The 14,639-nt window shown below is 42.7% G+C and overlaps 1 protein-coding gene across 1 annotated transcript in view; it reads right to left on the bottom strand.

The window, feature by feature from the left end:
- wwc1 (WW and C2 domain containing 1) overlaps positions 1-14,639 on the bottom strand; it is a 50,423-nt gene that overhangs the window by 4,380 nt on the left and 31,404 nt on the right. The window contains exons 13-21 of the mRNA XM_014137976.3: positions 7,794-7,964; positions 5,856-6,048; positions 5,374-5,514; positions 5,117-5,181; positions 4,533-4,686; positions 4,067-4,240; positions 2,450-2,542; positions 1,579-1,809; positions 347-465 (exon numbers count right to left, since the gene is read on the bottom strand). Of these exons, the coding sequence (XP_013993451.1) occupies positions 347-465; positions 1,579-1,809; positions 2,450-2,542; positions 4,067-4,240; positions 4,533-4,686; positions 5,117-5,181; positions 5,374-5,514; positions 5,856-6,048; positions 7,794-7,964 (1,341 nt within the window). The remainder of the gene's footprint in view (positions 1-346; positions 466-1,578; positions 1,810-2,449; positions 2,543-4,066; positions 4,241-4,532; positions 4,687-5,116; positions 5,182-5,373; positions 5,515-5,855; positions 6,049-7,793; positions 7,965-14,639) is intronic.

Here is a 14,639-nt window from a genome sequence, read left to right as displayed (position 1 = left end):
CAGCCCAAGTCAAGCAGACTACGTGTTCACTGAGGCAAACGTCTTTCAGTCACTTCAGAGCCAGGGTCAATCAATCCCAGTCCACATCATAGCCATTTTCCCCACTCAAAATTCCCTATCATCTTACATTCCTAGACTAACTGGCATACATATGGAATGGACCACAAATTGTGCTTCATTCAACTGGCCCTAATGAGACCTGGTGAGAGAAGCTAAAAATAAATTTACACATTGACATTCATCCAATACATAGGGAACGAGATATGGCTTAATGGATCAACTTCTCTTACAGGAGGTATGTTACACTTCACTGTTGCTGTTCTGTAATGTATTCTACTGTACTGACCTGAAGGACTGGACCTCAGGCACCTCTTTCCTGCTCTGGCCTCGGAGCTTGTGGACGTCCTTGGCCGCAGCGCGCATCATCTTCTCCACCCTCTGCTCCTGCAGCTGCTCCTCACGGGTCTGCAGACAACACCACACAGATGCTTAGAGAGAAGCTGGAAAATAGGCTTAAACTCCTCATGGCCAGTCAACAGCTAGAACAGCATTTAAACCCTCTCTTAATATTTCACAGGTGTGTATTCGAACAACAATGTATAATAAAATCTAATAAACTCAGCAAAAAAAGAAACGTCCCTTTTTCAGGACCCTGTCATTCAAAGATGATTCATAAAAATCCAAATAACTTCACAGATCTTCATTGTAAAGGGTTTAAACACTGTTTCCCATGCTTGTTCAATTAACCATAAACAATTAATGAACATGCACCTGTGGAACGGTCGTTAAGACACTAACAGCTTACAGACCGTAGGCAATTAAGGTCACAATTATGAAAACTTAGGACACTTAAGAGGCCTTTCTACGGACTGAAAAACACCAAAAGAAAGATGCCCAGGGTCCCTGCTCATCTGCGTGAACGTGCCTTAGGTGTGAACGTGCCTTAGTAGGCATGCGGCAAGGAGGCATGAGGACTGTAGATGTGGCCAGGGAAATAAATTGCAATGTCCGTACTGTGAGAGGCCTAAGACAGCGCTACAGGGAGACAAGACGGACAGCTGATCGTCCTCGCAGTGTAACAACACCTGCACAGGATCGGTACATCACACCTGCGGGACAGGTACAGGATAGCAACAACAACTGCCCGAGTTACACAAGGCACGCACAATCCCTTCATCAGTGTTCAGACTGTCCGCAATAGGTAATAGTACTTAATGCAGCTGGTGGCCACACCAGATACTGACTGTTACTTTTGATTTTGACCACCCCCTTTTGTTCAGGGACACATTATTCAATTTCTGTTAGTCAAATGTCTGTGGAACTTGTTCAGTTTATGTCTCAGTTGTTGAATCTTGTTATGTTCATACAAATATTTACACATGTAAACTTTTTTAGCTGAGTTTATATAACTACTAGGTGAGAGCCTCCTACTGGTCTCAAAGTCTTTGTCTGAAATGTTCCCTATGTTCCCAGACTGTTCCCTATATAGTGCAATAGAGGTTGCAATTCTAGAACCACCCGAAAACGTATTGGTGACAGACCGATTGTTGCGGGGGTCAGTATCTCTCCCTCTCCCACCTGTTTCTCAGCTTGTCTGAGCAGCAGACGGAAGCGCTCGTCGTCCTGCACCCAGGTGGGGAGGTCTCTGGTGCCCTGCTGCCGGGCTCTCTCCAGCTGCTCCTTCAGCTCCCTGAGGACTCGAAGCTCCTGGGACAGCCGCGTGTGACGAGTCCTGGACACCTGCAGGTCCAGCTCCAGGTCCAGACTGGTCCGCAGCAGCCCGTCCAGGCCCCGCACTGGTATCGGGGGCTGGGGGGAGGAGAGGAGGGAGAGGAAGATGGAAACGCATATCTTTCTCTTCCTAACACACATAGGAAGGTACAAGGAGACAGAGCAGCTATTTCCCAGTGGCCCCCTCCCCTTTCCTCTCCTAGCAGACAGATCTGTCCTGGACATAGATCACTCCTTGTCCCAGCATTAATAGAGGCCAGAGAATGTCAGGCCACATTAACAATTCAACAAGCCATTAAATATTAAGACTCACTTTTACTGAAGGCTGAGCCTCTGGTTTATGGAACCATAAATGTAAATGAACGTCTGAGTGTATCTAATAATGTGGCCACAGCTTGAGACTTGACTGCACTATTAGACTGTTAAGAGCCAGAACAGTGAGAACAGAGCAAAGCACTGGAATAAATAGAGACTGAAAAATAAGAAAACGTGCTTGTTATACTGAGAACCTTGGCAAACAGACAGAAAATGAAAGTTAAATGGGTATTTATAGCATAGAAATATAAAACGATAGGAAGTATCACCATGGTAGGATAGGTACGAAGTGAGTGGTTTATATAATATTAATATAGAATGAAGTGGGTATTTATACGACGTAGAAATATAGAATGATAGATCGTATCCATCCGGCCATTGATCCTAAGTGGGTAGTTTCTACCTTTTTCATGCGCATGCTGCGTCTCTCCGATGCGTTCCTGACGAATGGAGACTTCTTAGACAGAGTGGAGCTGTCGCTGTCACTTCGGTTAATCTGATGATCACATAGTAGAAAGGCAAAAACAAACAAAATTAAGAATGATGGAACAAGAACGGCAAGAATAACAGCTTTTGTTGGGTTAAGGATGCATTGCAAAGCTAAGCTCAACTGAAAACAGTAGTCAAAGTGAACTGTATTTTTTAATCTTATCCAGATCAACTTACACTATATACACAAAGGTATGTAGACACTCTTTCAAATTAGTGGATTCGGCTATTTCAGCCACACCCGTTGCTGACAGGTGTATAAAATCGAGCACACAGCCTTGCAATCTCCATACACAAACATTGACAGTAGAATGGCCTTACCGAAGAGCTCAGTGACTTGCAACGTGACACCGTCACCTTTCCAACAAGTCAGTTCGTCAAATGTCTGCCATGCTAAAGCTGCCCCGGTCAATTGCAAGTGATGTTAATGTGAAGTGGAAACATCTAGGAGCAACAACGGCTCAGTCGTGAAGTGGTAGGCCACACAAGCTCTCAAAACGGGACTGCTGAGTGCTGAAGCGCGTAAAAATCACCTGTCCTCGGTTGCAACACTCACCACCGAGTTCCAAACTGCCTCTGGAAGCAACGTCAGCACAAGAACTGTTCGTCGGGAGCTTCATGAAATGGGTTTCCATGGTCGAACAGCCGCACACAAGGCTAAAATCACCATGTACAATGCCAAGCGTTGGCTGGAGTGGTGTAAAGCTCGCCGCCATTGGACTCTGGAGCAGTGGAAAAGTGATCTCTAGAGTGATGAATCACGCTTCACCATTTGGAAGTCCAACAGACGAATCTGGCTTTGGTGGATGCCAGGCGAACACTACCTGCCCCAATGCCTTGTGCCAACTGTAAAGTTTGGTGGAGGAGGAATAATGGTCTAAGGCTGTTTTTCATGGTTCGGGCTAGGCCCCTTAGTTCCAGTGAAGGGAAATCTTAATGCTACAGCATACAATGACATTCTAGACAATTCTGTGCATCCATCTTTGTGGCAACAGTATGGGGAAAGCCTTTTCCTGTTTCAGCTTGACAATACCCCCGTGCGCAAAGTGAGGTCCACACTGAAATTGTTTGTCGAGATTGGTGTGGAAAAACTTGACTGGCCTGCACAGAGCCCTGACCTCAACCCCATCTTTGGGATGAATTGGAACGCAGACTGCGTGCCAGACCTAATCGCCCAACATCAGTGCCCAACCTCACTAATACTCATGGCTGAATAGAAGCAAGTCCCCGCAGCAATGTTCCAACATCTAGTGGAAAGCCTTCCCAGAAGAGTGGAGGCTGTTTTAGCAGCACAGGGGGGGGACCAGCGCCATATTATTGCCCATGATTTTGTAATGAGATGTTTGACGAGCAGGTGTCCATACTTTTGGTCATGTAGTGTATAATAAGTACAATAAAAGAAATTAGGCTATGCATTTTACTAAGTTTGAGAGTAGATACAGTATGTACTAATATATATATAGTACATATATATGCACTAATATATTCCAGATATGTACTAAATATGTCCATGAGGAGTGTGTTTGCTCACCCGGCAGATGTACTGGCTCTGGGGCCCAGGGGAGAAGGTCTTGGAGCGGATTATGGTGTTTCCCCGGATAAAGGGGTTCTGCTGGGGAACATCGCGGAGTCGATGCTCCTTGGGCCGGACCACCGAGGAGACGGCATGGTGGTGGTTGAGGCCGGTACTGGTCTCCTTGTTCACCTGGGACAGAGCACGAGATCAGTCATTTCACACAGTCAAGCTTGGCTTACAGATTTACTGTTATGTTCAGTTACAACTGTGATCATGTCATTCACAGTCATGTCTTAGAACTGTTGAGCACGTTTTGAGTCGGCATATTAAGGAGTTTGTCGAACTGTTGAGTTTGAACCAAATTAACATGTTTTACTCAAATACTTCCCATTATCATCCTCTGTAATTAAAAACTAATTAAATCATGTCAAATAAAATTGCATTCATTTATGCATCTTGTATAGTTGGAGTCCCCACTTACCCTCTCAGTCATAGTTCCTGTTTGAGTAGGTTTGGCCGCCACCTTCTCTCCCTCCCATTGACTGCTCTCAGGATACAACTCCTCCTCTTCAGGCCCCTCTACATGGTTGTCTCCCTCGTCTTCAAATACATCTCCTTCCAGCACTTCACTGTGCCTGTGGAGGGTTGAAACACTATCAGATGGACTGAGGGAGGGAAGTAGGGACAGGGAGGGAGAAACCTGTGAGTTATTCATCTATCGGATTCTACCTGTGAGGGGGTGTGGGAGTGGAGAGGTGGTTAGTATGCCACTGGGCTTTCGAAATCGCCACTTAACGTCTTAGCTTATTCCCACGGGAGAGATAGATGGGAGAGGGGGAAAGGGGGGGGGACGGGTGTATCAGAAATTCAAGCACTGTCATTGTGTTTTTGAACCTGCAGGGTGGGATTCCGGATGTGTGTGTGTGTGTGTGTGTGTGTGTGTGTGTGTGTGTGTAGAATGGAAGAATGCCTGTCCTCCATAGAGGTTGAAAGGGGGGGAGGAGAGATGAGAAGACAAGAGAATAAAGGCATAAAGGTGCTGTTGTTAACGTAGGGAGAGCTCACCATTCATCCTCCTCTGGTGCACCCTCCAGACTGCCTGCTACTCTCCCTGTGGTGGGGACAGAGCTCTGGAACACACCAAACAAACAAACACAGTTATTCATCTATTACATGCATTCATAAGATACATACAGTATGTATATAAATGGAGAAAAAAAAACACTTATGTAACACGTCTACATACAGATTTAAAACAACAGAGCCAGTTCATTTTGAAATGCAGCCTATTGTTATACACGACGCATGAAGGTCTACGTTACCCTTTCAGACTGTGTAGCCGTCCCGGTCTCTTTGTCCTTGCTATTGATCTGGGGCATGAAGGAGTAGCTCAGGAGGTTGTAGCACTTGACACATCTCTCCCCAGAGGTGTTGACATCAGCCAGGCTTATCTGAGCACCAGCCTGCCCAGAGGAGAGGAGGAGGAAGACATAAGAGTTAAGAGTTAAAAGGTGGTTTACTGAAGGATGTTATACACTGATGTAACAGACTTCATGCATGAGACACAGTAGGGAGTGTCAGAGGGACAAAAATCCACTTATGCTCACTTATGGCAATACACCACTGTCATATGATTCAATAACAACAGGTGTGGAAGCTTAAAGGGTATACATTGGGATTTCGATGTACACATCGCAAATACACCACCGTGGGTGGCAGTGTTTCTACTGTATATGGGTGTGCTGGTGATAAGGACTATTTGTTTTGTTGACGCTAATTTACAAATGTGTGTCGTTAAACTCACCAGACACTCCTCGCGGCCAGATGGGCTTGTGTGGCACACGTCCACCCTCAGGGTCTTCTGCCGCAGAACATTGTGGGCCATCTGGATGCCGAAGACTTCGTTGACCTCCACGGCGTCCTGGGGGAGAGAGCCACGCGTCCGGAAAAGGCAGCGGGTGGTCTCAGAGCAGGGGAGGACAGCCACACGGATGTACCTACGGAAGGGAAGCACAGTTAAACACCTAGACAATGTGCACACAGTTGAGTGTACTGTTGAGAACAAATGACACATACAGTACTTTCAATACAAACACACCGACTTAAATGAGAAAAGTGGGTACACAGACAGCATACAGTACATTCGGAAGTATTCAGCCCCCTAGACTTTCTCCACATTTTGTTCCATTACAGCCTTATTCTAAAATTGATTAAATAAAACCTTTTCCTCATCAACCTTCACACAATACCCCATAATGACAAAGCGAAAACAGGTTAAGAAATTTTAGCAAATAAAAACGGAAAAACCTTATTCACATAAGTATTCAGACCCTTTGCTATGAGAATCGAAATTGAGCTCAGGTGCATCCGGTTTCCATTGATTATCCTTGAGATGTTTCTACAACTTGATTGGAGTCCACCTGTGGTAAATTCAATTGATTGGACATGATTTGGAAAAGCACACACCTGTCTATAAAATGTCTCAGTTGACAGTGCATGTCAGAGCAAAAACCAAGCCATGAGGTCGAACAAACAGGATTGTGTTCGAGGCACAGATCTGGGGAAGGGTACCAAAACATTTCTTCAGCATTGAAGGTCCCCAAAAACACAGTGGCCTCCATCAGTCTTAAATGGAATAAGTTTGGAACCACCAAGACTCTTCCTAGAGCTGGCTGCCTAGCCAAACTGAGCAATCGGGGGAGAAGGGCCTTGGTCAGGGAGGTGACCAAGAACCTGATGGTCACACTGACAGAGCTCCAGAGTTACTCTGTGGAGATGGTAACCTTCCAGAAGGACAACCACCTCTGCAGCACTCCACCAAATCAGGCATTTATGGTACAGTGGACAGACGGAACCACTCCTCATTAAAAAAGGCACATGACAGCCCGCTTGAAGTTTGCCAAAAGGCACCTAAAGGACTCTCAGACCATGAGAAATAAGATTCTCTGGTCTGATGAAACCAAGATTGAACTCTTTAGCCTGAATGCCAAGCGTCACACCTGGAGGACACCGGTCACCATCCCTATGGTGAAGCATGGTGGTGGCAGAATCACGCTGTGGGAATGTTTTTCAGCGGCAGGGACTGGGGGACTAGTCAGGATCGAGGCAAAGATGAACGGAGCAAATTACAGAGAGATCCTTGATGGAAACCTGCTCCAGAGTGCTCAGGACCTCAGACTGGGGCAAAGGTTCACCTTCCAACAGTCAAGACAATGTGGCTTCGGGATAAGTCTCTGAATGTCCTTGAGTGGCACAGCCAGAGCCTGGACTGGAACCCGATCGAACAGCTCTCCTGGAGAGACCTGAAAATAGCTGTGCAGCGACGCTCCACATCCAACCTGACAGAGCTTGAGAGGATCTGCAGAGAAGAATGGGAGAAACTCCCCATATACAGACATGCCAAGCTTATAGCGTCATACCCAAGAAGACTCGAGGCTGTAATCACTGTTAAAGGTGCTTTAAATTACTGAGTAAAGGGTCTGAATACTTACGTAAATGTGATTTTTTTGTTGTTGTTAATTTCTAAAAACATGTTTTTGCTTTGTCATTATGGGGTTTTGTGTGTAGATTGATGAGCATAAGGCTGTAACGTAATAAAATGTGGAAAAAGTCAAGGGGTCTGAATAATTTCCGAATGCACTGTATGCTCAGTCATCTGCGAGGTGTTTGTTTCACATAACCTAACAAATAATGACAGTCATTCACTCCTAAAGCAAAGAGAAAAGATAACTTTGCTACATACATTTTGTGGTTGGGCAGCGGGGTGAGCGCGCTGCAGTTGGAGAGCTGCATGACTAACACGGTGAAACGCTTGTCTTTCACCTCGTACTTCAGGCCCAGTCTGACCTGGGCACAGCCTGGAGGACCTCCCCTCTCCTCATAGCCCAGCAGCAGCTCTGCTTGGGGGACAGGCCTGGGAACAGTGACACATACAACAGGTTTAGGGTTAGATCCACAAAGTGACTATCAAATACAGTACCTGGAAGCCAGTCCTGGTTTGTGCTTTAGCTATTAACCTTACATTGAAGTCATGTCACTAAAATTATAGGTGATATCAGTCCAAACAGATATGGCAACCAGACTTCAAAATAGCAGAGGTACTGGTTGTGAGAGGGACTGGCAACATACAGTATATGGCAAAAAGACCCTCACGCTCCGGGCCAAACGGTGCAAACGAAACACAATGCAAATATGCTGGATGTTTGTTTGACAAATAGTACTGCAGACAGCTTGTCTCCAGCGATCACTTGATGTAAACCAAAGATACTGTATATAATGACGAGATCGTCTTGTCTCGAGCCGCACTAACAATCGGAGTCATTGTCCCAAAGGCGGGAAAGTCAGGCGATCTGCTTATTGGTCTGCTTATCGTGGACAAATTTTGACGGGAGTAAACCCTCTCGCTTTGCCTCTTCCTCCCTGTGTAAACACATTATATGTTCACTCATTGTCTCACGTCAGATAGCGTGACGGTCGTCTGCACTCATAACTCGCAAACACTCATACCAAAAAATTTGTTTGGCTACAATATACATTCCAAACATTAAAAAAATGTTACTAAGCTGACATCATCCCCTTTCATCATTTTTTTTTAAATATGCTTTTTTTATTTTAATTTATTAGGATCCCCATTAGCTGCTGCCAAGGCAGCAGATAATCCTGTTTGGACCCCAGGAAGAGTAAAACAATTATATAACATAATGCAACAGCCTACATCACATCATGCAAGACATCACCACATTACTACTCTGCAACCACAAATTCACAACATTACATTTACAAACCTACAATATTACAATGTGTGTGCGTATGCGTGTGTCTCTTCACAGTCCGCGTTGTGCCACCGTGAGGTGTTTTATATGGGTTTTTTAAAAATCAGATTTTACTGCTCGCTTGAGTTACTTGATGTGGAAGAGAGGTCTATGTAGTCATGGCTCTACAGTATGTGGTACTGTGTGTTTCCCAGAGTCTGTTCTGGACTGTGAAGAGACCCCTGTTAGCATGTCTTGTGGGGTATGTATGGGTGTCTGAGTTGTGTGTTAGATGTTTGAACAGACACATCAATACCTCTCACAGAAGACAAGGAGAGATTGACATGCATGTTATTGATATTAGGCCTCTGTGTATATTTACGGGCCAGCCATCCTGCTCTGGGCCAACTGTAATTTGCCCATGTCCCTTTTTTTAACACTTCACCATATGACTGGGCAGTAGTCCAGGTGTGATAAAACTAGGGCCTGTAGGCCTTGTTTTGTTGATTATGATGTCAAGAAAGCAGAGTAGTGCTTTTTCAAGGACAGACCTCTCCCCATCCTAGCTACCGTTGTGTCAATGTTTTGATTACATCAAGAGGTTTAGTCTCAACTTGCTCAATTGCCACATTCATTAAAACATTTTGTTGAGATTTATGTTTCAGCAAATGATTTGTCCTAAATGCAATGCTTTTAGTTTTTTTTATATATATTTAGGACTAGCTTATCACCCATTCTAAAACTGACTGCAGCTCTTAGGTGTTGCAGTGATTTAACTTGCTGTGGTACCTGACGTGTATAATGTTGAGTCATCAGCGTACATAGCCACACAAGCTTTACTCAGTGCTAGGTCATTAGTAAAAATAGAAAAAAGGGGCCAAAACTGCCTTGAAGTATGCCAGACTCTACCTGGTTTATGTTAGAGGCTTCCATTTAAGTGATAATGCCCGAGAAGCCGGTGTTTGGAGGATATATTAGCACGGGTGTTCTTAGTCCCGAGACGAAGCTGAGGGTCGGCAAACCGTGCCAATATATCCTCCAAACACCAGCTTCTCGGGCATTATCACTTTTATACAACAGGTTACCAACATATTCAAATAATGATTGACATATTTTCATTAAAAACTTTATTTTGATTAATTTATTCATACTATTTCATCCTTCCACGAGATATAGTCCCGACACAAATCTAGGGTTGCTACCCAAACTGGCTGGTCGTTCATTCTGTTGCCAGAGACGCGACCCAGTCATTCAGTCTTTTTGTTCTGTATCTATGGACGCGACCCAGTCATTCAGTCTTTTTGTTCTGTATCTATGGACGTGACCCAGTCATTTTGTTCTGTATCTATGGACGCGACCCAGTCATTCGTTCTAAATGTTCCAATTCCATTCCGGCTGGCAACTTTCTTATCCCTTGCTTGCTAGCTAGCCAACTACGGCTAATTTATGGTCACGTGAAAGCCAAAATAACAACAGTAGTTGTATTTGCATTTGTTTATGCAAAGTGACATTTATTGTGACATCCATAACAATGAGCTAATGAAGCGCAATTTGGCCTGACATAGAAAATGTGCTCACTCGTGAGGACACTTGTTCAGAGGAGCTAGCCAACAACACAGCTAACAGAATCACTTCAAACTGAAGCTGGAAAGACTGCAAACTACAGTAGCTGCACTAGTTAGTTAGTTACCTTTTTTTCAATTGACATTTCTTTGTATATATTCATAAAAATGATGAAAGCTGATTCATGAGTTCGACTGGCTGAGAAACGCTGCCTGCCTGTATCTCGTCCCGACTCATTCATTACTATGGAACAGCTGGAGATCGAATTTGAATATTTAAACAATGTTGCAAATGTCGGAGAGACAGACAGCAAGGTTTATATACAAATCTCCGCTGTTGAAAACTAAATGTTAGTCTAAAAAAAAATGTGAGATAATCTCCACTATAAAAAGCATCTAGACATTAAGTTTATAACTTGCCGGGCTGGGCTGATGATACAGTGGATTGCACAGTCAGATGGAACAGAATAAATAGGCATTATAATGTCAGATTTAGCTGGTGGTAACTTGTGGAATAGACTGTCTGGAATGCGGTTTGAACCAATCAGCATTCAGGATTAGACCCACCCATTGTATAATAAAGAACCCTCTGTTCTGTTAAGACAGGCAACTCTCGATCCACGTTAATGCTTTACATCCTCTGCCATAACACCGATTTTTTCAGCAGCAGGCTTTGATCAATAATGTCAAAAGCTGCAATGCAGCCTAACAGCTCCCTCAATCTTATTATTATCATCAATTCCTTTCAGTCCATCATCAGTCATTTGTGTTAGTGCTATACATGTTGCATGTTGAGGGCCCTTCCCTATAAGCATGCTGAGCCAGTTAATTTGTTTACTGTGAAATAGCATTGTATCTGGTCAAACACCATTTTATTCTAAAGTTTACTAACTTTGACAAACCTCCTGGTACTGACAACTTGGATGGAAAATGACTGAGGATGGTAGGGGACTATATTGCCACTCATATTTGCCATCTTACCAAAAACTATATACCTGTAGCTAAAATGTAATTTTTTTTTGTCATGAGCAAGTCTACCTAATTCTACATCTCGCTAAGGTGTTTTGTGTGTACAAAAATGTGCTAGCTAACGCATAGTGTCTACTTACTGGCTGAACTAGTCTAAAATCAATCCATAGGAAACGAAAGGCAGGGATACTAACAACGGCAGTTCACACACTGCCGAATACTCCCTCTAGATAGCTAGTTAGTGTAGTTCTAACTAATGCACAAATTACTTTTCATGATATATGTTCTGCAGTGAATAGATCGCCGAGTTCTAAAGCATAACTGACTGCTCTCTGTGACGTTATTGCGTTGGCCAAATGTTCAAGTAGTGAGGCACAATGCCAGCTGTCAAAGTCAGATAAGCTGATTCCTGTAACAGTCCCATAACTTTGGTGCCGTACAACTTCAACAAGCTGGCAAACTAGCTACCTACCGTATGGCCATTCAAACAAGCTTGCACTAGGCTGCTAGCTGTTTGGTCAGCTTATCAAGCACGGTTTGCAGTAGTAGCCAGCGCGTCCTAGAGAACGGAGTGATTTACAGATTTAGGAACTAGTGTTAAGCACAAGGTTACGCCTCATTCACATTATATCTGAGCAGTCTGTTGCGTTCCGCCAGGTATCATTCATTTCAATGGGGACCATTCACAACAGTGGTATCGCAGCGAAACGGATGCCGCATACTTGTAATTTTTCCAAACTTTGTGTCGCCTTCATTGCAGGCAGAATCAGTTAAAAAAAACAGGAAGTTACCCAAACGTAACAGGTATCAGTAAACATGAATATAAACTAAACTTATTTGCCAATGATCTGCTGATATACTGAACCAAAATTGAAAACTCAATGCCCTCCTTGCTAAAAATATTTTCAGAATACTCTAAAATCTCAGGATATAAAATTTACATGGGAAAAAAATGAAATAATGGTAATAGGAAAAATAACTAATGATCTACAGCCATCCTTTAAGTGGACCACAAAAAAATACTTACGATGCTTAATACGTGATAAATATATAAAGATAACTTTATCCCATTACTCAACCATATGAAAGCAGATCTATTTAAAATGGAACAATCTTCCCATAAATCTTACAGGTAGAATAAACCTATTCAGAATGGTATGGCTCCGAAAGTTTTTATATTTATTCTCAGTAATACCAATTACCCCACCGAAGACATTCTTTAAAAAAAGTATACTCTGTCAGACTTCATTTGGGCAAATAAAACTCGTAGAATAAATTGGAAAGTTTACATGGCCTTAACTCTGAGGGTGGTTTTAACCTCCCAGACTAGGAATTGTACCAACTTGCCACCCAAGGCTTTTACTAGAGACATATTGTTAAATGCACTAAAGACAAACAATAGGTACATATTGAAGATGAGCATGCTCACCCCAGAAACTTTTCACGTCTATTTTAAAAAGGATGAAGCTAAGAGCATTAACAACTTCATAGTTAAGAACACTAGAACAATATGGTAGAAAATGAATCGGATTGTACAAGAACCAATATCACTCCCAAAAATACAACCCTATGGAACAATCCTTCAGAATACACCGATAAATTGGTCCACATGGAAAACTAAAGGCATAGAAACCGTCAATGACTTGGTAATAGCAAATACATTTATTTCCATGACAGAATTAAAAAGGAATTTTGGACTAACCAATGCAGATATTTTCAAATACATGCAACTTAAAAGTTTCAATGTCACAAAATTTTGATTGGAAATATTTTAGACATCAGAGCAATCTTGAAGGAATCCTATGAGTCAGAAAAGGATATTCCTATGATAGGTAAGTTATATAAAACCTTGCAGAGAGCCAATCAAACTGACTACCTCTTAGAAAAAAATATAAACTATTGGAACCAAGACTTAAAAAGAACTGATATTGGCACAAGATGGAGGGAATGTTTGAACCTAACAAACGAAATTACAGGTAACGAAAATGTATGCTTAATCCAGTATAAACTCATGTATTGAGACCAAAATTCACAAATTCTGCAGCACAACAGAGTCATGTCTTAAGTATAAAATTAACGACTCAATAATTCGTCCCTTCTGAGAATGCTATAAAGTCCAAAAGTTATGGGCGGAATTAGAAAGTTGGCTGTCAGAAGTATTCCAATGTAAATGTACTTTTAATCCACCTGTCTGCATATTTCAAGACATGTCATATGAGGGAGCAGTGAGATACCCGATGGGTTGGACAATTCTCTTCTTGAAAAAAACATACACTTAAGAACTGGAAATCAACCAATCCTCCATCGTTAAGACAATGGAAAAATCAAATGCGTCATTATCTGAATATTGAAAGAGAGTGGGCGACAGAGAGGAACAAAATAGTGCAATTTGAGGACATGTGGAAATGAATAGTGCAGGCAGTGGAGATAGGGGTGAGAACAGATAGGTCTGGGCAGGAGTGATGTTGATGTTTGTGTGCGTCTGAATGTTGTCTTTTGTAATGTTTGGAGATTTTTTACAAGAAAAAAAAAATAGGAATTTACCAAACCACAGAACAAGATGAAAATGTGGTTTTCAGCGATGGCTTTATGAGATATCTAGCAACTTGTAAACAATTACCCATTCCTATAAGTGAGTACTACTTTAATAGTAATGTTAAATAATACACATTGGCTGTTAAGCCAATTATGTTATAAACCCGTTTTAGTTTATTATGATGGTAATGACGTTTGTTTTTATGATAATTATTAGGTGGAAGTCGCTAGCTACATTATCAACCAAGCCTAGCGTTTCGCTAGCTGCTCTGTAAGCCAGATTGACTTGCTAGAAAGTTAGAGAAACAAGTTAAGGAAAAAGTAACTAAACATGTTTTATTATCACCTGAAACAATATGTTTCTCCTGTTGTGAATGAAAAGGTCATATTTTGCAATTTCCCAAAATAAATGTGATCTTTGACGAGAGACTAGGCTCACAATCTTGTCATGCATTGTGAAACCCTATGCTCTCCGTCCAGTAGTGGTACAAGATTGCATGAAGATGACGTACGGCGTAATGAAATGTGGCATTAGGCGGATGAGCAAAACCGCGACTTTTAGAGATGAGTTCCAAGTCCTACAAGACAGATCGGTTGAGGGACGAGCATCTCGTAGGAGTGACGCCATCTGACGTGAGACCAGGGGAGAATGACTGCCCCCTCTCACGGAAGTTTATGGCCAACCGTGGTACTGCAGGCATTGTTTGCAGAAAACAGTATCTTATAGTGAATGGAAAAAGTGCAATCTTCGTGGTCAATCTGTCTAAAAAT

Source organism: Salmo salar, chromosome 13 (genome assembly GCF_965601325.2).
Source record: "Salmo salar chromosome 13, fSalSal1, whole genome shotgun sequence".
NCBI classification, from domain to species: domain Eukaryota; kingdom Metazoa; phylum Chordata; class Actinopteri; order Salmoniformes; family Salmonidae; genus Salmo; species Salmo salar.
Note: the sequence above shows the minus strand (reverse complement) of the source record. Positions and strands in the feature narration are given on the sequence as shown.